Genomic DNA, 26,612 nt, shown 5'->3' on the forward strand with positions numbered 1-26,612 from the left:
AATGTTGTAACATTATCTTTTGTAACATTTACTGTCACTTCTGATCAAATTAATATATCTTTGGTGAAGAAAAATATTAATATAAAAGTTTTTTTTGTAAAAACTTCTTTGAATGGTAGAGATGATACTTAAGATAAGACGAGGAGCTAGCAGCAAGAGATATTGTGTGTGTGTGTGTGTGTGTGTGTGTACAGTGTGTACTTGTGAAAGACAGAACGGCACCAGCATCACGACAGCACAGACCCTAACAATGTAAGTCGAGTGGGGTGAGACAGTGTGGCGTCCATGTGGGCTAATAAGCCTTGAGGACGGAAAACAAACACCTGCTACACATCTGTCAGTACTGTCTGAGAGCCTAGCGCTCATGCACTAGCGGAGCGGATCTCCTGTGGGTGGCCAATCACAGAGGATGAATGACATCATCAGGAGACGTGCTGTTAGTGTGAAAATAGACTATTGAAATATCTCTTGATTACAGCTAATCTGAACAATTTGTTCCTAAGCTATTTCTGAACCAGGTCTTAAAGGCTGTAGAATTATTATGACATTTAAAGTGCCCTTATTCTGGGTTATGAAAGATTCCCAAACAACAGGTCGAGATGCATGCAAGGTCAAAAATCACTTTCATTGTCTTATAATATGCATTTATTTTTACCTTACTTGCTCAACGACTCCCAAACGATTAGCTGAACGATTAGTTTTTTCTAAACCCATCCTTTAAGTGATGCTAACCTGCGGTGATTGGTCTGATTGGTCACATTATGATGTCATCATGTCTGCAATGCCTGATAAAGCAGGGTTTGTGAGCACAGTGCTGCTTTGTTTACACTCGTTACCGGGGAAACCACTATTTTAGCTCCAAAAGCTGCACCTTGTGGCAAAGAATTAATTTGAATTTTCATTCAGACCAACACGGAAAGACCAACAACTGTGTGAGTAATATGCTAATGTTTCATGTTGACATCAACATGTAACAGATTTGTTTTAAAAACGGCTCATTTCAATGATTCAGAGTCGACTCTTTCTATTCAGAAATAACTTATACACAGTGCACTTTTCATTCACTTAGAGCTGTGAATGAAAAGAGTGCATTTCACTTTAAAGAGTGCATGAAAAGTCATTATCAAAAATCCATAATAGGGGCACTTTAAGGCAATAAAAAATAAACACTTCTCATATGCACTTCACTGGTGATAGGAAAGAACACACTTTTGAGGATTTACTGTAGTAAAACTGTAAGCCAGTATTGGGACTTACAATTTACATATGATGGTTCCTGAATTATTACCTAATAGTTTTAATATTTTTTTTTACTTTGAGGTTTATACAATTAAAAAAATGCTTCAGCCTTGAGGTTTTTGACATTTTTCAATATATCAATAGAGAACCATCACAACTTCTCTTAAAGTTGCACTTAAAAATCCACTAGAAATAGTACAACATCCAACATTAGTTTAGGCCTTAATTCTGTGTTTTCTGTTTTCTTGGTTTCCTTTTTAATGGTTAAATTAAATCTGAATGACCAAAATTCATTACACTTTAACAATTCACATATTACACATTTTCATAAAAGTGCCTTATGAAATGTTTTATTTGTTTAGAAATTGTGTGTCATATGTCTTAATTTTTCTGAATTCAGTGTTTCGTGAATTAATACAAATTTATCATCAAAAAAGATGCTGATCAAATAAACAATAATTCAAAACCTTAGTTTAAAAAATGCAATCAAATGAAATTGCATTTTATTTTATTTTTTGTAATAATTGCAAATTTTTTTTTTTGGCCGACAGAGGTTTACAGTTTAACCTAAAGCATGGATAACATTTTTTTTTATGAAATTTCTGAAAAATTTTTAAGAAATGGTATTATTATTAGTCATTTTACTTTGAGAAATACATATTTAGTATGGAGTAATTTATTTTGTTCATAATTTCTTCAACTTAACCCAAACGTTATTTTTAACACTTTTGAAGTTCTGTATGCATCTAATGATAATTGTATCAAATGAAATGGCGAAATGCATGTGAAATTTTCCACATTGCAGAAATCAAAAGGACTTACATTAGCATCCAAATACCAATATACTATAATATTCAATATATTGAGTATACTAAGGTTACATACTAAAGACAGCATGCAAATCAGGACACAGCATTAGTGCTCCTCGTCCAGATTGTGGCCTAAAAGTTGACCTGCTGTATTTTCAAGATTTGGGATGCTATTACCAAACAGGATTCAAACAGTGTTTAGGATCTCACCGACTGGATGAGCACATGTCCGATGGTCTGCTTGTCGTGCCACTGGTTGACACAGTCCCGAACCTGCTCCAGGAACTGCTCGTGATGCTCCAGGATCTCAGGGATCTGGTAGAACATCTCGTCCACCAGAGACGGGTCACAGAGAGGGGAGTTTTCCGGGTGCTTGAGGGGCTTCATGTAGCCCTGAGAAGAGAACAACAACAGAAAGAGACGGAGGTGAGCTGAAACTGGAATAACTGTTACTTTTATAGTAATAAATAAATCAATCAATATTTTCATTGCTGCTGTAATTCCAATGCTGTCTAGGTAAGACACATTTAACACTGGTGCATGCTTGCCATATTAGACCAAGAATTGAATATGCAAAAATAAATATAAATATGCATGCAAAAATGAAAGAATATGCATCATTAAATGACAGAATGTAAGTGTGTGTGTTTTTGTGTTTGCATGTGGTGGTGGTGGACTGGGGCAGAGTTTGATTAAAAGGAACTGCCTGACTCCTCTTGAGATGTAAACTGGATGTAAAATGTGTCTTCACCATCACAAAACAGAGACTTTTTAAAACCAAAGACAATGAAAAGTCATTTGCAACCCATTTGAACTTCGTTATAATGGGTAAGAGGACATTAAACAAGAAAAAAACATGTGTATACAGTTTTGTTTGCATTCAGCGCACATTTTCTTTCTTCTTTTATTTTTTTCCTGGTGCTTCAGGGGCTTCATATGCAACTGTCATTTCCATCCCATTTTATTTCCATTAAGTGACACATTAACAGGACAATAAAAAATAATAATACTTATAGAATGTTTGTACTTTGTGATTCTAATGTTTTATCTGTTTGAACGTTTAAATGCTTTACTTTGCTTACAATACTTACAATAAAAGAGTTGTATTTTTATTTTATTCTTTCCCATCTTTATAAATCATTAAAAATAGAAATAATAATAATAAAAAAGAAAGTCTGCACTATTACATCAAAGAATTATTACCTAAAAAAAATTATCCTCAATAATAACAGAAATGCATTTTAATAAAGTATTAATTATTAGTCTAATTTGATCTTTTGTTGAGCTCAGACATCCCTTACAATAAAGAACTGTGATGTTACCAGGACACAGCCATGTATAAGATCATGTTATTTTCACATATTTTATGGTACTGGATGATAATCACATTCATTTACTATTGTATTCACATGATGGTATAAACCATGTTTTTGCCACACACCAATATAACACACACACACACACACACACACACACACACATCTATCCAGCGTTGTTCTAGTGCTCTCGTCTGTCATCTATCCGTCCACATGCACACCTCGGAGCCGATTAACCAGCGCTTGTCTCTCTCACTGTTGGCTCAGGTGCGCCCGCTGCATGCTTTACAAGTAATGATGCTGACTGGAACACAATCGTTTTCCTCAGAGATAACCGCTTCCTTCAACACGGAGCGAGAGCACAAACCACGCTGAGAATTGCTCAGTAATGGAGCACTTGAGAGCTGCGCCGGGCGATCGAGCTCCAACACTGCTGTGCGCCGCCGCTCGCTCACCTTGTTGCCATGGCAACCGCTGCACCAGCGGGAACAGGTTGTTATGAGTCAGGAGCGATTGGAAAAGATGATGATTTGTTGCTCTCTCTTTTGCTTATTAAACTCAGCATGCGGTTTCCGCTCTCGCTCTTACAGTAACATCAGGCTTCTGTTGTCCTATTCTATATTCAATGTAAACTGAGTGCAAATGATTTATGGGTATTAAACTTCATATTCATGGGTTGTTTCTTAAGCACAAATTACATATGTTTAATAATACAGTGCTTTTTTCATTTATGCCATTATGTTTAATAATTGATGGCAAGTATATGTATTTGCTGTCCCGATAAGAGAGATGCAATTACATAACCTTCATTTGCAGATATAAAATCAGTTTGTAGTCAATATTCTTAGCTTTACTTAAGTTAAGTCTTTAGTATTCATTTAGACATGTACATGACTGTATTTGTGTGTTTTATACCTGAATGAGCGTGCGCAGAGACTCAACGTATGATTGTTCAGTGTCCAGCAGAGTCATGATCACATGTCTTCTCATATCCTGAAGAGAGAAATATAGCAATAAGATAAATGCATTAAAAGAGCAAATTAAGATAAATGCATACAAATTTTAAATAAAATGAAATGCAAAATTGTTTACATTCAGATAAACATGTAAATAAAAACATTCTTTTAAATAAATGTATAAAATAAACAATTAAATTGAAATACATTGGTACATTTTAAAAGGAATAAACATTAAGATAAAGCATAAAGAAATAGCATGAAGACAAAATAAAAAAATATTTAAATAAATAGTTCAAACAATTCTAAAGACTCAATAATACACACAAAACTGCAATACCTTTGTAAAAATTAACAATGGCAGCCAAAGTTTTGACCAAAATACTGTAGTAAGTGTACAGTTATCAGAAGTTTTCAAACGTCTAAAGTCTCAAAATCTTGCAACAGTGTTTGTTCTCCAGACATGAAGGTTTCCTTCAATCATGTGTGTCATTGATGAGAGCTGAGCTTTACTAAATGGTCAAATGCACCGTTTTCACCCACTGAACCATAAAGCAGGTGTAAAAAATCCCACAGATGCATAAAAGAGACATATCAATGATCACAGAGACTCTTTTCACTTGGTGCAGAGAAAAACCACCTGGCAGTGTGCTAAAAACATTTTATTTACATCTTAAAAACATGACAGTTTTCTCCATACCTAAAGGAATACCACTGATTATGATTTCAAAGCAGTCAAGAACTGTAATTTGTTTGCTACAGTAACAGAAACACATACACACAGTTTATAACTAAGCTCTAATCAAAATAAAAGTTTCCTGTTTACTGGTTTGTGTCAGAGACCGAGCCAAATATGTGTATGTTTCCGTCTACGAGAAGATAACCTTCTCTAAGCGCTGTGATTCAGCCCCGAGCGACACCACACGAAACACATCAGACTGAGAAGAGCTGATAATGACCAGGATGTGCTGCTCTTTCATGCTGGAGAACGTGAAGCAGCATCTCCTCTGAAATGCCCCTCTCAAACACACCGTGTGACACGGATGGAAACTGAACAGGAAGTGCCGCCCGAAGTCACGTCTACCATGAACATTATTCTGCATCACAATGCTGAACTTTACTTTTTAGACTGGTTCCTGGGAACAAACTCGGTGTGTTTACAGACACACACACACACACACACACACACGGCTTCACAAGAGTTTATTTCTGAAAGAACGTCAGTAGCATCCCACACAAAGATCACCATTACAAAATCAGCCCCAAATATGGTTTAAAGTCAGCTCAGAGAGGTCAAGTTTGGGGTAATGATATTTTTCTTCCAAGAAATTAACTGTTATTCAGCCCGGACGCATGAGATTTATTAAAAGTGACAGTAAAGACATTTATAATATTACAAAAGATTCCTATTTTGAATCGATGCTATTCTTTTCATGATGTTTTTGAAAAAATATTGTGCTGCATAACCGTTTTCAATATTGTAGAAAAAAAAAATCAAAGAAATCAGCAGATCAGAATGATTTCTAAATATCATGTGACACTGAAGAGTCGTGATGCTTTGATCAAATAAATAAATTTCATTTGGAAAATATATTCACAAAGTTCAAAGTATATTCACTGTTTTGCATTAATGACACACTGTTTTCCTAAACGCATGTAAGTTTTACTATAGTAATACACCAACACTTTAGATTATATATAGACTTGATTATCTCATTTTGTGCAGTGTACTATCATGACAGAATAAGAAATAGGTAACACACAAAAATGGAAAGAAAGAAGCAAGAAAGGAAGCAGCTGACGTGTGTCATGTGTGCTTGTATCTCTCAGACTGATGATCATGTCATTGAGTCCAATGAACCTGAAACCTGAAACAGACCTGCTGACCCGCTGCGAGTCGCTCGAAACCGACTCATTCTGAACCAGTTTAAAGGGGTTTCCCAGCAGGCCGCTGCAGAATCTTGTTACTTTTCACCCGGGACAAATCAAACGCAGGACGAGCCGAGCTGTATATGCTGCGAGGAATTTTAAGAGATTACGGATTCTTTGCCTGAACCTGCTGCTTCATATAAACTGGTCATAAAAACACATTTAAACTGCTTTTAGAGCGAAACGCTCTCTGGAGTCTCATCAGGGGGCCAGAAATGTGCCCAGCAGCTCCAACAGCATGTGTGGCAGCCGCAGAACACGTCCCCAAAGAGCTGGGGGTGTTTCTGAAATCAAACACATGCCACCTGGCATTCAGTCACAGGTATGCGCAGTGGATTTGGAAACTTTGGTCTATTAAAACTATTATGGAGACGCGTTAAACAGAATATAAACATGCATTCCAATATGAACAAAACATTTAAATTCCTGCATATGGCTGATGCTTTTATCTAAAACAATTTGCATTGCATTCACACTATACATTATATTTCCTTGCAATGAATGGGAGACGAAACCATGACCTTGGTGTGCATTACTGTTCAAAAACTAAACCTAAATTGTTATGGAAATGACAGCGTGAAACAAAATAAGTGAAATAAAAAAAATTTAATAAAATAAAATAATAATATATATAAAAAGTGAATTTGTAATTGCAAAAGTATTTTGTGTGTAATTTCAGCATCCTCACATAAAAAAATAGAGTTGAAATGATACAATTAAATGGGATAAAATAAAATATAATCAAAAATAATATAATTAAAATAATAAAATAAATAAATGCATGAATTGGTGATTGCAAAAACATTTAGTGTGCAATATCAGCATCACATTTAATAACACAAATCTAAAACTAGTGATTGTTAAAAAATTTAAATTAAATAGAATTGTTTAATTGAAATAAAAATCACACTGAAACTGAAAGACAAAATACCAAAATAATAAGCAGTAAAGTTATAGCGAAATCTATAACAACGCATTTTCTCAATAAACCGACAAACCTGAAAACCATAACAAAAATCTTATCTCAGCACAACTCCTTGCATTTCAACAGTAGCTTGATCTCATAAACACATATACAGAATCTTATGTGTATCTTTTAATGCCTCTAATAATCATATCATGATTAGATTGGTCACAACAGTCACACACACACACACACACACACACACGGTTCAGGTCTGAAAGTCAAAGCACAGCGTCATAACTGCATGAATCTAATTCATTTAAACATCATCAAAAGCCATGAACATTCCTTCGGTGTTGCTTACATAATGTCAAAAGGTGCCTTGTGCAACCATCCCATAGCTGTTCCCTTGATGCATTATGGGGCAATATCATAATGAAATCATATTATGAATTCAGGAACCTCCAAATGCTTTTCTTAGAAAGACGAGGTCACACAGAGAGACCCAGAGGAGGAGCAGGAGAACATGAAGCTCTGGGGAGAAATAAGTCAATGTGCTGGACATGTTGTGCTGCATGAACACTAGACAAACTGAGAGACGGACGGAGAAAACACACAAACAATGCCACATTTCTAGAGCTGAGAAAAAAAGAGCTGCTTTTGTTTCTACTTTTATATCCCAGAGGCTGATTTCAAGACTGCTTTGTCCATGATTTTTGCTAAAATCCATATGCCTTTAATGCATCGATAGACCTTCAAATCCATCATAAAATGTCCATCCTTTATTTATTTAATTAAGACACTCAGTCTAGTGTGAAATGATCAGAAACCACTTCATCATTGTCATCTTCACTACAGAATGCAATCAAAATACAATTAAACAAAATATGCAAACTAAAACATTTAGTGAATACTTTAACAAAAATAAAACAATGTAATAAAATTAAACCTAATAAAAATAATTTAAAACTGATGATGATAGAATAATGATTCATATTACTTCTCAACCTTAGCAAAACACTTGCACTCACATCAGCAAGCAGATACAGATACACACACAAAAGAAGAGTTTCCTGTTTACTAGCTTGAGATGGCTCACCACACCAAACATGTCAATGGCAGTAATATTTCTCAAAGTACAATGATGACTAACCCGCTACACCAGAATTGACTTGGGGCATTTTGATTTATAGATCATAGTCAGATTAGACAAAGTATTTCATATGACCTATGCCAGAAATGTTGTATAGATCTGAAAACATCCATATTTGGTTTAAATAGTCATGTCTGAGCATGATTTGCACTCAGCAGGTAATGAGGTCACAGTGCAAACCGCTGCCTGAGGTTCTGGCTGAAGCGTTTGACTGGGTTTTATTAGCAAAGTGAAGCAAGAGTGTGTTTAAGTTATGAAAAGATCTCATTTCCATCTAAAGCCTGAGGTACCAGCCAAATGCAGTATGTGTGTCATCCACTATGAATTAAAAAAACACACATACATACACTAGAGTGTGTTTACAGCACTGAATAAAGCAGGTGGAATCTGCAATGTGATCCGCTGTCATCTCCGGTCAAATCAACCTCCCTTTGATCTGATCAGAAACGGTCACCGGTCACTAATCACAATGAGAACATTCTGCACGGTCAATAACGGAAGAGAGGTGGAGGACGTTCAAGCGTTACATGGGAATTCGTCTGCTGGACGCCGTTCAAACAGGTGCTGCAGATACAGGTGGTGTGATGATCGCATATGGGAGGCAATCATATGTTGCATCTGCTTAATGCCTACAAATCTGCATTAAGATGTAAAAAGCTGGTTACATTTTTTTGCAACCTCAGAATTTATCACAGTGACAAAAAAAAAGAAAAAAAAAGACAACAAATAAATTGAATCTATGAAAAAAAACATTAAATACTCAAAAATAACGATAACGATTCAAATAAAATACAAAATATTGCATTCCAATAAAATACTTTCCAAGCTGAATTTAAAGAATTATATATATATATATATATATATTTGGTATTGAACATCTCTTACAGAAATGCAGGAGAGAACAAACGGAGCGATTTGAAAATGTGAGCATCTAGTTGCCTAGCACCAGACATCAGTCCTCCGTCTCCCTGATCTTCACTGTCGTCATTCCCAGTGACGAGTGTCCTTAACTACATCACACCGCTTTCAACACTTTCACAGAGCCAGCTCATCCTGCGCTCCTTTCAATCCTTCCCTCGGTTCATCGACTGGCTTTCAGAAGAAATCTACTGTCCTGCAGAGCTCCTTCAATAAGATTATGCAACTATGACGATGACTCTGGCAGAAGCACACAGAGCCGTGCATGTGTCTCTCAGGCTGATGTGGTCCCATCACTTTCCATTTGCAATACTGATCAAAACACCACGGACCAAATCTACTGTGAGTTAACAAATAAACTAAGCAAAGAAATTAGATGATCAGATCCAAGTGAAAAACAGAAAATCATTTATTAGAAATAAAATGAATTCTTTAATAAATGAACAAAACGAAGAATTAAATAAATGCATTAATAAATAGAAAGTCAAGACAACCTTGTTCCTCATTTTAGTTGGCCGTGCTTTGTCCTCAGGCCATGGCTATTTTCTTGATACCAAAACAAAGAAAATCCCATAATTCTTTAACTATACTCATGAGACAGATATACTGGGTTCAATAACTGTCTTTGTTTATCTTAACAAGTGAGGCAAATCTCAACCAATACAAGCAGCATAGACACACACCAATAAAACAAAAGAGACCAAAGATTCACACATCTGTCTGTGCTAACGGATGCCAATGATCCCTCATGTTGTGAAGCATGTGGGGCTTCTAAACCAGACTTTTGTTTTTCCATCTAGCCAAAAATAACTTGGTGAAATATCCCCTAAATTGAGGATTTCAGCCATATCTAGAGACCAGAACATCACAGAGAGATGTTTGACCACTGACAACACCCTAGCAACCAGCTAGAAACCACCTAGAGGTCTCTGTATTAAAATGAATATGGATTCAGTGTAAAAGTGAAGCTCATATTCAATATGGTTAAGTTGTTTGAAAAAAAAAAAAATGGTGCAGTATTTTTACTGCCATCAGTACCACACGCTCAATGCCAGCTCTGCCCAGGGTCATGGGATCACAGCCACTGTGGAATCCAGCATGAACCAATCATCTCGCATGCACACGCCGGTCAGCGATGGACCTGATTACATGTGCCATATGTGAGGTGTAAGACAGTCTTAAGACAGACGCCCACAGGGTCACTGGAGACAGGTAAATCCCCTCAGTGTCTGGACATAATCTCAAGACGCTCCTCTCAGCTCCATCCAGCGAGTCGAGTGAGGGAGGGGGGGTGGTGGTTAACTCACACACACACACACACACACACACACACACACACACACACACACACACACACACACACACACACACACACACACACACACACAGCAGAAGATGGTGGTCTCTCTGAAGCCGATGGCACTGCCTAATCTCATGATTCAACCAGCCACTGATTTAGACGTTCTAATTCTATTAAGGGTGAGAAGAGAATAACCTGCTGCAAAAGAGACAGACAGAGAGAGAGAGAGAGAGAGAGAGAGAGAGTGAGAGAGAGAAAGAGAAAGATCTATTTATCTGCCTATTTACCAATGTCTACCTATCTCTCCCTCTACTAACCCAACTATCTACAAACCAATCGATCTACCATCATCTATCATCCATCAGCCTATCTACCAAGCTGTCTATCTATCCATCAACCAACTATGTATCTATCATCATATTATCTACCAACCTATCTACTGATCTATCTATCTACCAACCTTTCCATCAACTGATTTATCTACCAAACTCTACCATTTTGTCTATCTACCATTCTATCTACCTGTATCTATCCATCTACCATCTTATCTTCCAACCCATCTACAACCTGTCTAACAACCTCTCTATCTACCATTTTATCTATCTACCATCCTATCTCCCAACCTAGCTACCGGTATCTATCCTTTTACCATCTTATCTTCCAGCCTATCTACGACCTGTCTACCAAGCTATCCATCTACCTAATAATCGATCTACCATAGTGTCTATAATAACCTATGTATATATTGACCTATCTACCAAACTATCAATCTAATATACTGTCTATCTACCAAACTTTCTAGCTGTATCTATCATCCATCCATCCATCTACTGACCGATCCAACCATCCATCCATCCATCCACTGACCAATCCATTCATTCATCCTTCCAATCATCTATCTATCCATCCATCCATCCATCCATCCAACCATCTACTGACTGATCTATCCATCCATCCATCCATCCACTGACCAATCCATTCATTCATTCATCCATCCATCCAATCATCTATTCATCCATCCATCCATCCACTGACCAATCCATTATTCATCCTTCAATCATCTATCCATCCATCCATCCATCCAAACATCTACTGACCGATCTATCCATCCATCCATCCATCCATCCACTGACCAATCCATTCATTCATCCATCCAATCATCTATATATCCATCCATCCATCCATCCATCCATCCATCCATCCAAACATCTACTGACCAATCCATTCATCTATCTATCTATCGACCGATCCATCCATCCATCCATCCATCCACTGACCGATACATTCATTAATTCATCCATCCATCCACTGACCGATCCATTAATACATTAATCTATCCATCCCAATACTGACGGTCTTAAAACACAAACTGAAAAAGAAAAAGAAAACAGACAAGTAACCAGTAAACTGTTACATGAAATACCTTATACACTAGACGATATACTGTATATAAATGTATATACTCTCTCGCAATGAAAACAACACAACAAACAAACACAGCAACAGGTTCAGACGACAACAAGCACTGGTGGTCTATGCTTTAAGACTCATACCTCAGCACTGGTCTGAGGGGCGCCCATGCTTCCCCCAACCCCGTTTCCAATGGGCTCGACAGCGATGGTCCTTTCCACCTCTTCACCAACTCCTCCTCCTCTATCATCACTTGTGCTCTCTCCGCTCTCCTGCATCTCTTCCAGGGCGATGGTGAACTGGGCGAGGGTCCGTACCATCTGCAGCATGCGACAAGTGTCCCTCGCCCCCCGGGGGACTGCGTACCTGATGGAACCCCCCACCCGACAGCTCAATCACCTCCACCACGAGAAACACAGCAACAGGCTTGGAGAGAGTCAGACTCCTTCCATGAGGAATAATTTGCAAAAAAACATCTTGGGTTTAAACCCAAGACAGTAAAAATCCAAAGTTGGAGGGGGAATATGTTTAACCCCTATTTAAAACCTCGCACAGTGTTGTTCGCTGGCTTTCTGAAACAGGTAGAGCCGATGACAGAGAGAGAGAGAGAGAGAGAGACGGTAAACAGAGAGACGGCAGGGAGAGATCAGTGTGTAATGAGAGGCAGCAGACGGGCACCAACTGAACACAGCTGAGCTCAGAGCAGCGCTCGCAGACCTGACCAATCCATGACCGATCCCACACTGGCTAATTAGATTGGCTCAGCCAGTTGGGGATGGAAACCTGGAGGTGTGGCTGTGTCTCTAAGGCAACAAGGAGGAAGGGACTTGAATGATTGACTGATAAGATTCTCCATACAGTTTACAGCAGTTAGATAACACTCATAGACTAGAGGAAAGAAAGCAGAAAGCTAATTATAATTCATGCAAGTCAATGATATTACCATGGCAAATGCCCCAAAAATATGGTATCACTAAGGTAAATGCCCAAATAATAGTACTGCCTTACTAAATATCCAAATAAGTAATATTACTTATGGAAAAAATGTAAAAATGTAAAATGTAATTAGCATGGTAAATGTCCAACAAACGTAGTATTGCTAAGGCAAATGTCCATGGTATTACCATGATAAAAAGCATGGTGTTACTAAGGTAAATGTCCAAAAAACATGGCATTATCATGTTAAATGTAAAAAAACAACAACAGTATTACTAAGATAAGTGTCCAAAAAACATGGTATCACTATGGTTAATGCAAGCGGATAATAAGGTTAATGTAAATAAAATATATATATATATTCGCCATTACCATGGTAAATGTAAATAACAAAAAACAAAACAACATCACTATGGTAAATGTACAAAAAACTTTAGTAATAAGGTACATATACATACATACATATGGTTTACAAAGGCAGATGTCCAAAAACAAATGTCATTACCCTAGTAAATGTCATAAAAACATGACATTACCATGATACTGTAAATGTAAAAGAAACTAAGATAACTAAGATAAATGTCCAAGAAAGATGGTATTAATATGGTAGTGTCCAAAACAAGCATTTCCCTAGCACATTTCCAAAAATGGCATAACCGTGGTAAATGTAAAAACAAGAGAAAAAAAAATTGCATTACTATGGAAAAGTACTGTTTTCCAAAAGAACACGGTTTTACTAAGGTCTGTACTACGTTTTAGATGCTTTACACTGTTCTACCATAGCATTTTCAGTAAAACAATGAATGAACAAATGAATGAACAAAATGAACAAGCTGTATAGTTCCCAGACATCAACATTTCTCAACAATTCTCTTTCTAATCAGTACCATATTCTCACTTTCTCTTGTTTTTCCGTTCCTTTCTTTTTCCATTCTTCACATGTGAATCTGTGCTTTATCCCCGCAGGGTTATTTTTAGCCGAGAGGTTTTTCAGTACTTTTTTTTGGAAGTGTGGAAGCCATTAGCCGCAAGGGCATTTGTGCTGATGCATTACTGACATAGAGAGAGACGTTTTCTTCCCCCTCAACAGAACCAGGACAGAGGACACTTGAACAGAAAGATAACCGCTCCACATCTTCACTGTGAAAGAGCAGAAGCTTTAAAGTATGTTACAAACCAGTTGCTGACTGATGCTGTCTGCCTTTCAAAACCTATTGAGCCGGCTGCGTAGACTGCATTTATTACATAAATATATCTATTATGCCCAAAAATGCCATTATGGCATGCAGCTCACTATGTTTTGAAACTTCATGTATGAAAGATTATCCACCTGACAGGCCGTGTCACTAAAAAGTGAGGGAGATATAAAGAAACTGAGATATGTCGATGAAAAACGAGATCTGTTATGTATCCTCCACCCAAACGCTAAAAGGTGCTACTGCCAACACATTTTTCTAATCCCTGAAGTGTCTGCTAATTTACATTCAACAAGTCTTACTGGAAGGCTTGTTTTCTTTTTATACTAAAGTCAATCTGTTAGTTTTCCTGCAGGTGTTTGTGTCTGGTCCAGATGTTTGATCCTTTGCCAAATGCTGGTGTTGCAACAGGCCACATTAAGTTATTCTCTCCTGTTCTGTTATTTACATCTGTATCTGAATATATCTGAAAAGCAGTTTTAATATTGTTAACTCAAACTTAATTAATAAAAAAAAATGCTTATTCTATATTTTTCTATATCAGTCTGACCAAAGATTAACCAAATAAAAGTAAAACAAAAATAAATTAATTATCATTAAAATAAAGCTGAAATATTAGATAAACACAAAAATTATAAATGTTGCACTCTCAACTAACAGAAAATATTACTGAAGTACTGAAACTGAAAAATAAATAAATAAATAAATATATAGAAATATTAACAAAAAAACCCAGAAGTTATTAATTTCTGTTCTTTTTTCATCTGAAGAAGAGCAGTGTTATAATTGTTCATCTAAAAGTATTTAAACCAGTTAAAAAACATTAAAATTTAAAAAAAAAATGTTTATTGAAATATAGCTGAAAAAATAAATAAGACAAAAGCGTAAATAAATAAATAAATAAAATAAAATAATTGCATTGGGAACTAACTGAAACCATAATATTTCCAGAAAGCAAAAAAAAAAAAAAAAAAAAATCACTAATAAATAAATAAATAAATAACACTGCTGAAAAGAAATAACAGCCCTTAACAGAACTTTTCAAAGCACTGCGATGGGAGACTAAACATTTACTGTGGTTCCTGGTTAGTTATGAACTTTGACCTCTCTGGCATGACTGGTTTGATTTTCATGGTACCTGTGGCAGCATGACAGATGTGCATCTTCCTCTAATATGTGTCTCTTTGTCTCTGTCAGCAGAGTGAAACAATGTGCTGCGGCCGCTCGATCTGACAGATTACAAGCTGGAAAAGCTCCTTCAGAGAACACAAAACAGTCAGCTACTGACATTTATTTAAGAGAGAGAGAGAGAGAAACATGAGTCAGAAAGAGGGAATAAAACTAAATGAAATGAAAAAGGAAGAGTCATTTTGACCATAAACCCGAAAACATCGAGACCAGATAAATGCAATTCTTCAGCCGTCGCTCTGGAGAAAGCAGCAGGAAAGCTTTACACATCCTTGAGGCAGATGTAAAACATGTTCTTCAGTTCGACAGAGAAGGAACGCTCCTCAAACGAACAAGGCCATAATTCTGATGGAAAACTTTCAGTGCTAGAATAAAAATAGAACTTAAAACATAAATGTTGGGATGCACGCCATCAAACCACATAAGGCTTGAGTGATGAATGTGTGCGAGATCGAGCTGCTTAGAATAATTAGCGCTGTTTATCAAGTCTAAGCATCACTCATACAAATTAAAGTATGAAAGTTTGCAATGTTTTATCATATGAAAACACCTACAAAAACCCAATGCTATATATACTACTATTTAAAAGATTTTCATGTTTTTGAAAGTCTCTTTTGGACTCCATTTGATTAATAATAATAATAATAATAATAATTAAAAAAAATAGCTGTTCATTGCTTTTCCATATGCACCATGTTGCTCCTGACATGAAAATACCTACTGTATTAATGAAAGAAGACAGTAAGGACAGCTTTACTAAATAGCAAGCAATAAATTCAAACACAACTGATAAATGCTGTTAGCAATCAGCCCAGCCAGCTGTGACCTACATTGTGCTTTCAAAACAAAAATAATACAGCAATAAAATTCCCTGACTGCATTCAAGTCTCATTCCCACCTATTAAACTAAATAAAACCTTAAATCAATCATTGTTAGTGTGTCCTCAGATGGTTTTCTGTGCTGTGTGGAGCTTTACAGCGGCAAGATCGTCATGGACTAACTCAATCAGGTCTAAAGTAGAACTACATGAGAACAGAAATGTGCTGCGAGCTATTTTAAACTCCAACTTCAGTCATTCTGCTGGAACCAAACCCCGCCCTCATAAAATACAATACAAATATATTTTTAATAAAATCTAATAAAATGAAGTAAAATAAAATAAAATAAATATACACACAAAAAATAAAATTTATAAAATTAAACAATAAATAAAATAAAATAAAATAAAATCTATTTTGTTAATGTCCATTTAAACAAAGGGGATTGTGGTACAAATGATGTCTCAACCGTTTATACAGTTCATACTCGAACAAGATTTAGGACAGTGCTGTACTATTGTACTACACACTCCTACTATTGTCATAAAATTAGCAATTTTCCTGTTCAGTTGTACGGTAAAACATACAAATAAATAAATAAAATAATAAATCACCTTTCATGTGAAAATTACAGACCTTAAACTTTATCAATCTATTCAATTGAATATAAATAATAATAAATAAATAATAATAATTGTATATTATATATATATATATATATATATATATATATATATATATAGAGAGAGAGAGAGAGAGAGAGAGAGAGAGAGAGAATAAAGTAATTTTGATTAATAATCACTCCTAAAGAGAGTTCTGAAATTCAGTTATAGAAAAATATGCAGCCCACTGAACGGAAATCTATGTATAATATATGACCAGATGACAGATAAGGGCAGACCAAAGGACAACGAGAGAGAGAGAGAGAGAGAGAGAGAGAGAGAGAGAGAGCGAGAGAGAGAGAGAGATGGGTAAATAATGTGGGTGAATGCACGACGACACACAACACACTCATAATGAAGACACACTCAAGCATAAAAGCCATTAACTACACTTCTCCTGCCCACCTGCTGTTTTGCAAAATGTCCATCAACACACACACACACACACACACACACACACACACACACACACACACACACACACTCAGTCTCTCTCTCTCTCTCTCAAGGAAAATGGTGGCACATGAAGAGGTTTTGCACACAACCTGTTGCAGATTACACATAAGTGATAATTGCAGCAATAGACTAGACTTGCAAGGTTTTTTTTTTTTTTTTTAAAGATGAGCACACAAGAACCAGACACAAGATTTGAGCAATTAAAAAAAAAGTTATATATATATGATAATGAGTCCACTGTGAAATGTGTTTAGGTGGGGAATCGTTGAAAAATGATGTGATAAAATCAAGCAGGTCTTAAGTCTGGAAGTAGTTTTATGCATGAAAAAGCATCTGTTTTAAATCACTGTATCTTTGCTGCATCATCACTAATGGTCAATAAAGCAAGAGTGTAATTCGGGCAATGAAACGCTATGGAGCGTTGAATAACAGACTGTCCTGCCAGCAGAGGGCACCACTGAGCTCAAGTCCAAAAAGTTGTGCTTTGATGCCCTTAGAAATCAACACATTAAAACATAATTCCTGCAAACCTCCATTCTCACTACATCTGGACGGCAACTGTTTGCAGTGAGAAGTGACCGGCTCAGTTACTGCGTTTCTAAACATCAATCTGGACGCAGGCAGAGAAACTGTGAGCGTTACTGTATCACGCGGCTGAAAGGGGCTATTGTTTGTGTGTGTTTCTCAATGTGTGTGTGTGTGTGTGTATGTGTGTGTGAGGCAGATCAGGACGCTGCTGAGTAAGTGTGTGCGTTGAGGAATCAGAGAGAAGTGCCATACGATATCATGGGAAACAACTTCACGCTACTTGATATTTTCGGGTCATGGACGGATGTGTTCATGCTTTTATAGCATCACAGAATCTCACTGACAAAAAGTACACAACTACAATAGGATTTTGGACATGGAAGTATCATCCTTTTTAGACAAGTACCGTGGTAATACCCTTGTATATGAATACGGTAACCATTCAGTAACAGGTTATTACCATTTTCCAAGGTCTGATCCAAGGTAACACCGCAGACTTGTTTGTAACAACATAACAAATCAGGCTGGCTACTAAAATTCATTTACCATGATATTTATATGTTTCTTTCAAGATTACCATGGTACTGCCATGCTACATGTCCAAAATACCACAGTAGTACCATTAAAAAAGAACAAAAGTAGCATAACAATAAAATAAACAGCACAGTATATCATTTAAAAAAGAAAAAAACACAGTATACTTATATTCAGCATGGAGTGTTGGGAAGTAACTAGTTACACGTTACTAAATTACAACTATAAACGAAACAATTTAATTACAAAAATGTAATTGTAATCAGTTACAGCTACTGTGAAAAAAAGTGTCATTAAATAACAGTAACTAAAGGGGGATACATATGATTTTATTTTACATTTTTCACCCTGGACCCACATTTAATAGATTTTTTTGCAGTGACTGCTCTAAAATATGAGTCACGAATGTTTCAAGAGTTTAATACACAGAATAGGACATTATTATTTGATGATGGGTTTATGCATATACTTAATTTTTAAAGATGAACAGTTTTTTTCCCCCAAGCCATTGTTAGATGCCAGTGTCATAACTATATGTTTCCAAAAACAGTATCATAGCTACTAAACTATGTCTTGTTGTGGTTATAAATCTGTATTTATTTAACCTCAGAATGATTTCAAATTAAGCCTGATTTTGTGGTGGCTGTGCTTTAGGATTCAATTATTATAATCATACTTCAAGTGATGAAGGATTTAGAAAGTCTGACAGTAATTAGTGTTAAACACTACTGTAAGGTTAACCCTGCCTGGTTTCCATGTTTGGAAGTGATTAACAGTTAAAAACATTAGAAACGTTATCAAAATGTAATCTGTTACATTACTTAAATAAAGTAACTGAAATAGTTACACAACTTGTTACATTTTAGATCTCTAAGCTATTTTCCAAAGTAACCTTCCCAACACTGGTCACAAGTGACAAAGACGTTTATAAAGATTAAAAAAAACTTTGATTTCAAATAAATGCTGTTCTTTTTAACTTTATATTCATTAATGAATCTCAAAAAAAAAAAAGAAAAGTGGTTTCTACAAAAATATAAAGCAGCACAACGGTTTTCAAATTGTAATTAATTGTACCATTTTTACTGTAATTTTTATTCAGCAAATACAGCCTAAAGTACCGCAAGTACAATGACATGAGCATATAACGCCATCTCTAAGAAAAACTGCATCATATAGCAACACACGGTACAGAAATGAACACCAGCAGTGTTTCTGCATCATCTGAATTAGATTTTAAATGCAAACGTCGCTGGAAAACATCACAGACACTTGGATTGGATGCTTTGTAGAGCTTCATACCATCTATCTGAACACACATGAAACAAACGAGTGAAGTAGAGACATTAAAAACAACATGCTTCGTTATGTCAGGCTTCACTTCATTTAATTTGATCTTTTTTTCTATATTAACTCAACCCATCTGGGTAAGAATGAGCTGAAACCACAGCGCGGATCAAAAGTCTGACTACTGAAATTAATGGGCAATATTATGACAGACGTAATCAAATAGGGACAAATACAAGTACGATCCCTATTAAAATAAGCTTTAACAATTCTCCATTCACATGCATACAGGTTTGGAATTACATAAGGGTGGGTGAATGATGACAGGATGTTTATTTTGGGGTGAAATATTCATGCAAATGCCGAACAAACTCAGAAAACACGAAACTCGGTTGCCGACTTCAATGGTCCTAACAAAACACTGAACTGGCATTAAAATCAGAGCCAGACTACAAAGACAAACTACACCAAACCTTCAAACCAGCCTCTGTTATTTCCAAAATGTCTGATTCAAAGCAAAGCCAGAGAGATATTCATCTGTATAATAGTCGGGCAAAGAACTGACTGCTCTATTAAATTAAACTCGGAGCCGGAAATTCCTCCTGTCTCTCTCTCTCTGGCTCTCCTCCTCCACCTCCGAATGAGAAACACTGCTCTATTTTTGGGATCTGGATAAATATCGGGGAATATGGAGGGAATGTGGTCTTGTCGTTTTTTTCTTTGCATTCTTTTCATCGTCACTAAGGACACGGGAAACCAAACGTGGTGTTCTAAAAACACTGATATACAGATGCTCTATTGCTTTTTATATCAGAAAGACTCGGCTGTTGAGGTTAGTTAGGAAACAGCAGCTCATGGTGTTGAGTTACACAGGCTGTTTAACATTGTTTCTCGTGTCAAATCAACCACATTATCTAATTAACACAACAAACACACAAATATACATGATCCGTAATTGTATTTCGAAATATATCTGACCACATTTCAAAACACAACACAAAGCTATTTTTTTAAATTCCATTATTATATTTTCTCTGGACTTCAGTTTAATGGTTAAAGGATTAGTTAATGTGCAATAAAGTGTGCACATCTGTAATAAAACATGCCTCACACGGCTCCGGGGGGTGAATAAAGGCCCCCTGTAGCGAATCCATGTGTATTTGTAAGATAAATATCCAGATTTCAAACATAATAAAAACTTTTTTCCTCACTGCGGCTGACTGTTGGGAACCAGAACTGTACAACAGCAAAATATTTGTCACAATTTCTTCAAGTTAAACCAAACTTTCTGAACGAAATGATGGTGTGAAAAAGAACAAAACAAGAAGGGAATAGAGTAGGAAAGAGTCTTTCCTGCATTCAAACTCATTGAAATCTTTTTAAAAGATTATCAGGTGCATTACAAACACAGCAAAGCTTCAGTTCTTGCTTACTGTGACCAGAAGGGCCCCATAAATCCTGCCATTTGAAAAACACCCTGCCAAGAATCACCAAAACAAGATATCTTAAAAGTCCATATTTTTGATTATGAGGGATAAATAAACATAATTTAGTGTCTTTTTTGTTGTTGTATTTATAGAGATAAAACAAATAAATCCATAAATACTAGTTTAAATTAAATAGAATTAAATAGCTTATAAATATATAGAAAAATAAAAAATACAAATGATAAAAATAATATATTGTAGAATACTAAATACTAATTTAAAATAAAAAGATAAATCTATAAATAAAAAAATTATAAAATAATACAAAATAAAATATTCATAAAATAATAAATTGTAAAGCACTTATTTATATGAATTCAAATAAAAAAGCATTTTTTAATAATTAAAAATATAAACAAACAACAAAATTATAAAACAATAATAAAACAAATATATTGTAATACTTATTTAATGACTATATGTATAATTTAATAAATATATAATTAACCATTTAAATAAAATCAAATTTAAATAATCATATAAATAATAATATACTGAATAAAATGAAACAAATAAATCAATATAATTAAAATGAGAAAATATATAAAAATACGTGATTAGAATAAAGAAGAGTATCAGAAAAAAATACTATAAAATTAAAAGAATAAAATAATCATCATAATGCTATTTTTATAACGTACCAACTTCCTTAATAGTCATTAGCTTGTGATATTGCCAACCAGTATCTGAAACCAGTGCAGTTTGGCTCAACTTTTAGCTTGGCACACAACAGTTTTGAAGTAACTTTAAGGAAACTCTGACACCGCCATGGAACTTCAAAAACTGAAAGAGAATGAAAAGGTGATTTGTTGCAAAAGAAACAGAAACCCATTAAACCAAATCTTTTTCTCCCCTTTGTTTAGTTTGTCTGAAGTATAAAGAACATACTCTGAACAAACGGCTCAGTGTCATCTGAGTAACGGCACATCCCATCCACATCTAACACCACCAGCTCCTGTTTACACTGAGATGTCTGCGGTCAGACTGACACTTTGAATATTCAAGCCACAAAGCTGTTGGGCGTTCTCCACTAACAAAAGCATTCTGATGATAGATAAAGTGAAAGGACTATGTGTGCTTCAGGTAAAGAACTATAAATGTGACAGTGAGAAGAGCAAGAAAATGACTCAATATTGCATGCAAAAATGTTACACTCATATACTCTTACTGAACTGCAGTGGTTTCTGCTCTAAAACATCAATAAATCTGTCTGTGACCGCAGCACAAGACAAAGCAAAGCCTTATAAAGACTTCTCTTAAAGAATGCGTTTGTGATCGACTGGAATGAGAAAGCAGAGAGAGAGAAAAGATCAAAGCAAACGCTTATAAACAAGGTGCACCGTGAAACACTGACAACTACACACCATAAGCATTCATTCAAACTCAGCATGACACCAGCTGAATGGATTCTGGGAATCTACTCGCCTCTCGAGTCTTTTCAGGAGGTTTTTTGCAGGTAAAGTTCCTCTTCCAGAGCATCTCCAGATATGCCAATGGTCACTTTTCTACAACTATTTGATATTATATCAGTAACTCTAAATTAACTAGCAAAAACTTTCTAAATGACCTTTTTAAGATTTTAGAAAGATCACACTAATAACAAACAATTACTGAAAAGATAATAACTATAAGTTTAAAACGTTCAAATTAAATGAAAACACCAAAGTTACACTACAACGATAACGACATAAAGGAAACGTTTTCAGAACACTTTTTTTGATTGGTGGATTCTGATTGGTTGTTGCATGAAAAAACAGCCAATCAGAATCCCCCTTTAAATAGCTACAGCATTTAAAGTGTCTGACGAATGAAATGCATCACACGCTTAAAATAAACAGAACGTTATCGTTTGTTAGTGTGGACTCTTACATAGTTATCGTTCTTGGTGTGAACGGCTTTAATAATAGCTATTTACATTTTGATAAAATATCAACACAAGCATGTATTGGGCACACCAAGACATGAATTAACCCTTTGGAGTCGATAAACGCGTATACATGTTATGAGGCATCTTCTTCTGATAACCCCGAAAATAACTTAAATGACACTGTCAGTTTTGATCGTACAGATCAAGAGCAATACATCAATCGAATCTGTTAAGGGTCAACTTTTTTTGTATACAGACATAATAACAAACAAAACTTTTTGCATTTATAAAATAAAGATAACAAACAAGGTGTGCCGTCTGCAGCCTTGGTCTGCGGTGATCTTCATTTAGATACGCATCATTAAAATTGTAACTCAGTGAATACTCAATGAAGAGACATGACAGATATATCTATAGAAAGCTTGACATGTCTGTACGATGTGGTTACATGTTTTTTCTTTGTCTTTGGAGTGTTAAAAGCTGTTTTTGCACATATAAGAGCCGCAGAGTGGCAAAGATTAAAGTCTCAAACCCAAAGAGACATTCTTTATAGAAGTTAAGACTAATCCACGCCTTCCTTAAACACGCCCCCACAAATCAACGTCACGTATGGGATGATTTTTCATAATATTGCCCAAATGTATACACAAAGAAAGAAGGGATACATTTTATTCTCACTGTAGTATTTTTGCAGCCGCCTTGTCGTGGGGATGCTGTTTTTCCAAATAAGGTAAGAAGCACTTTTTAGAATGATGAGCTTTGTAAAAAAACAGTGCGTTTGTTTCAGAAAGGTGGGGCAGAGAGGAGCAATGGTTTTTTGGACCTTCAAGACCCCCCGTACGTTGTCAGCAATTTTTTAAAACTCATCTTTGATCATCAAAATTTAATATTTAAATGTTTTTTTTCTTGTGAAAATTTTCTCATGCTTTAAAATAGCTATGAATATTCAAATTAGCCCCGCCTCCACTCAAAGACAAAGCTTTGTCTTTACTAGCGGACAATTGGTCATTGAATTTTGTGACGCAGCAAATCGAGGGCTGTTTCAAACTGCATTCCTGGGACTGAGAAAATACTCAGCAATGGAGCTGATTTATGAATTGGCACATAGTTTTCTAAAAGCAAATTAAAAACACTATATAGCAACATAAAAAAGCTTGATTTTCACTACATAAATTTGCATTACACCAACTACACAAAATAATGTTGTTTTTAGCAACGTCATATGACTAAGTAACTAAAAAGGGTCTCAATTTTGACTGTGTTGACTTCTGGATCAAGAAAAGCAGGTTTTAGCTCTACAGGGATAGCAATGGAAGTGAGTTAAAAAAGGAAATGAAAGATAACGTTAAGTAATGCATTAAATATGATGAGCAGAGAATAAATGAGAACCTTTTTAGCAGACATATTTCAGAACATGATTAACTTAGTGAAAGAATATTCTGGAAGAAAAGTCCAAAAATAGATGACAAGAGGCTCAAGTAGAACACCTTTGAGAAATAATTCACCTGAAAATGAAAGTTCTGTCATCATTTACTCAACGTCATTCTAAACCTGTATGAGTTTCCTTCCTCTGTGGAAGACAAACGAACGTTCTCACAAGTCTTTTCAATAGACTCCAAATCATACAGTAACCAGTGGTTGTCAAGCTCCAAAACATGCACCATAAAAGAAGATGAAGAAGAAGTATCTTCAGCTGAGAGCTTCATAGCATGAGCAGAGCATTTCCAAACAGTCTCTGGTTGCTATATGAATCACTGCATGAAAATACTCATTTAAATAAAATTAAATATAAATAAATCATATATATTTAAAAGAATATATCAAATAAAAAACAACAACAAAATAATCATAAAATATATTGTAAAACACAAATCTAACACTAAATAATAAAACAAATAAATAATAAATTAAAAGACTGGTTGTGCATGAAATTATTCAATTAATTCCGAATTTAAATGAAATGTATTTTGATTAAATATAAATATATAAAAAAAAAAATCATAATATTAAATATCTTTTAATAAATATAAAATACTAATTTTACACTAATTTCAACTATATACAGTTTAGAACGTTTCTGATCTGCCTCTGAACATTTTATGCTTTCGATACATGAAAGAGAGTAGTAGGAGCACTCGTAATGACATCTTCTGTGTACCAAATAAGAAAGTGTGTGTGACTTGCATTTGAAATGACACATGAGTGAGTACACGACAACAGAATTTTCATTTTTGAGTGGACTATCCCTTTAATTATATGTCATTTAGAAACCAAAACTGGGCACCCAATGAAATGCCAAATGTGGAAAAAAGGAGCGACAGGAAGTTAGAGTCAGGGATTACAGTTCATTGGCTTCTGCTCATAGTTCATGAATGGCCACTGCAGAGCTGGTTGCCACAGAAACATCCTAATGGTATTTGTTCATTCTGCTGTTGGCTGTGTTAGTGCAGCAGAATGATGTATTCATGTGAGAAAAAATGCATCTGATAATGCTTATGTCAGCACTTTTTGGACCTTTGTGCACAGATCTTGGAGCACTTGCGCAGGTTTTTCCATCACAAAACTCCAGCTGCTTAGAATTTACTTGAATACCTGTTGAGATTACTGTGCAGTATCCATGCATACCACATGTGCAGCCACACACACACACACACACACACACACACACACGTACGTATATGCTGAATTCATAATCAGAATTTTTTCTTGAGCAGCAAATCAGTATATCAGAATGATTTCTGAAGGATCATGTGACACTGAAGACTGGAGAAATGATGCTGAAAATACAGCTTTGCTCACATGAATAAATTACATTTAAAAAGATATTGTCATAGGAAACAGCTACTTCACATTGTAATAATATTTCACAATTTTACTTTTTGTTATGAAAAACTCTCCTTAATAGATAGCAGTGTTAATAGCAGTGTGAGTGAGCACAACAGAGACTTCTTAAAAACAAAAAACCTTTAATCTTAAATAATAAATCTTAATAATTCCAAACTTTTGACCACTAGTGTAAGCACATTTTATGATTTTGAACGTGGCTCACATTTTAGATCTAAAACTGTCCACTCCCACCATCCTTTCCTTCTCAACTATAAAAACATTCCTGCAAATGAGTAACTTTTGAGAATGATCCCGCTCAAAGTAGCAGCAGGAATGAAGCACACCTGAGAGGAAAGAGGAGGGAGGCATGTAAACACCCCGGTCAGCATCCTAGAGCTCTATCTGCTTTAATATCTCAAACCTGTTCAAAGAGATACGCCAAAACAGACACTTCAAAAACTAAAGAAATCTAGAGTGAGGAGAACCCAATAAGCCAGAGATTGAGAGAAGATAGAGCTTAGTGGAAAAAAAAAACACATCAAAAGTGGCCCTAGCACCTATGAGGAGATAGACAAACACACAGAAGCCCCAAAAAACCACAATAACCTCTGGAGCCGGACCAAAGCACTGTCATTCATGCTGAGAGTGTCCAAACAACAGCTTCTGATGACAGATCTGAACCGCTGGGGGAAGGTCAGCGGTGAGAAGGGCCAAAACAGAGACGCTAGGAAGCTCAGAAAGCGTTCCGGCTGATCTGAAGAGAGTCGTTTCCTCATCAGTAGTGACTAATAATTAATCTGATTTACAGCAGTAGTTCTTTTTCTTGTAAACACACACACACACACAGGCTCTGTTACAAACTGTTGTGAGCGGTCTACAGAGGAACACTGATTTT

At 35.6% G+C, this 26,612-nt stretch overlaps 1 protein-coding gene across 1 annotated transcript in view; it reads right to left on the reverse strand.

The window, feature by feature from the left end:
- LOC127977322 (rho guanine nucleotide exchange factor 17) overlaps positions 1 to 26,612 on the reverse strand; it is a 73,325-nt gene that overhangs the window by 17,313 nt on the left and 29,400 nt on the right. Inside the window, exons 3-4 of the mRNA XM_052582174.1 lie at positions 4,280 to 4,357; positions 2,259 to 2,441 (exon numbers count right to left, since the gene is read on the reverse strand). Of these exons, the coding sequence (XP_052438134.1) occupies positions 2,259 to 2,441; positions 4,280 to 4,357 (261 nt within the window). The remainder of the gene's footprint in view (positions 1 to 2,258; positions 2,442 to 4,279; positions 4,358 to 26,612) is intronic.

The sequence above is a fragment of the Carassius gibelio genome, chromosome B18, assembly GCF_023724105.1.
Source record: "Carassius gibelio isolate Cgi1373 ecotype wild population from Czech Republic chromosome B18, carGib1.2-hapl.c, whole genome shotgun sequence".
NCBI lineage: Eukaryota > Metazoa > Chordata > Actinopteri > Cypriniformes > Cyprinidae > Carassius > Carassius gibelio.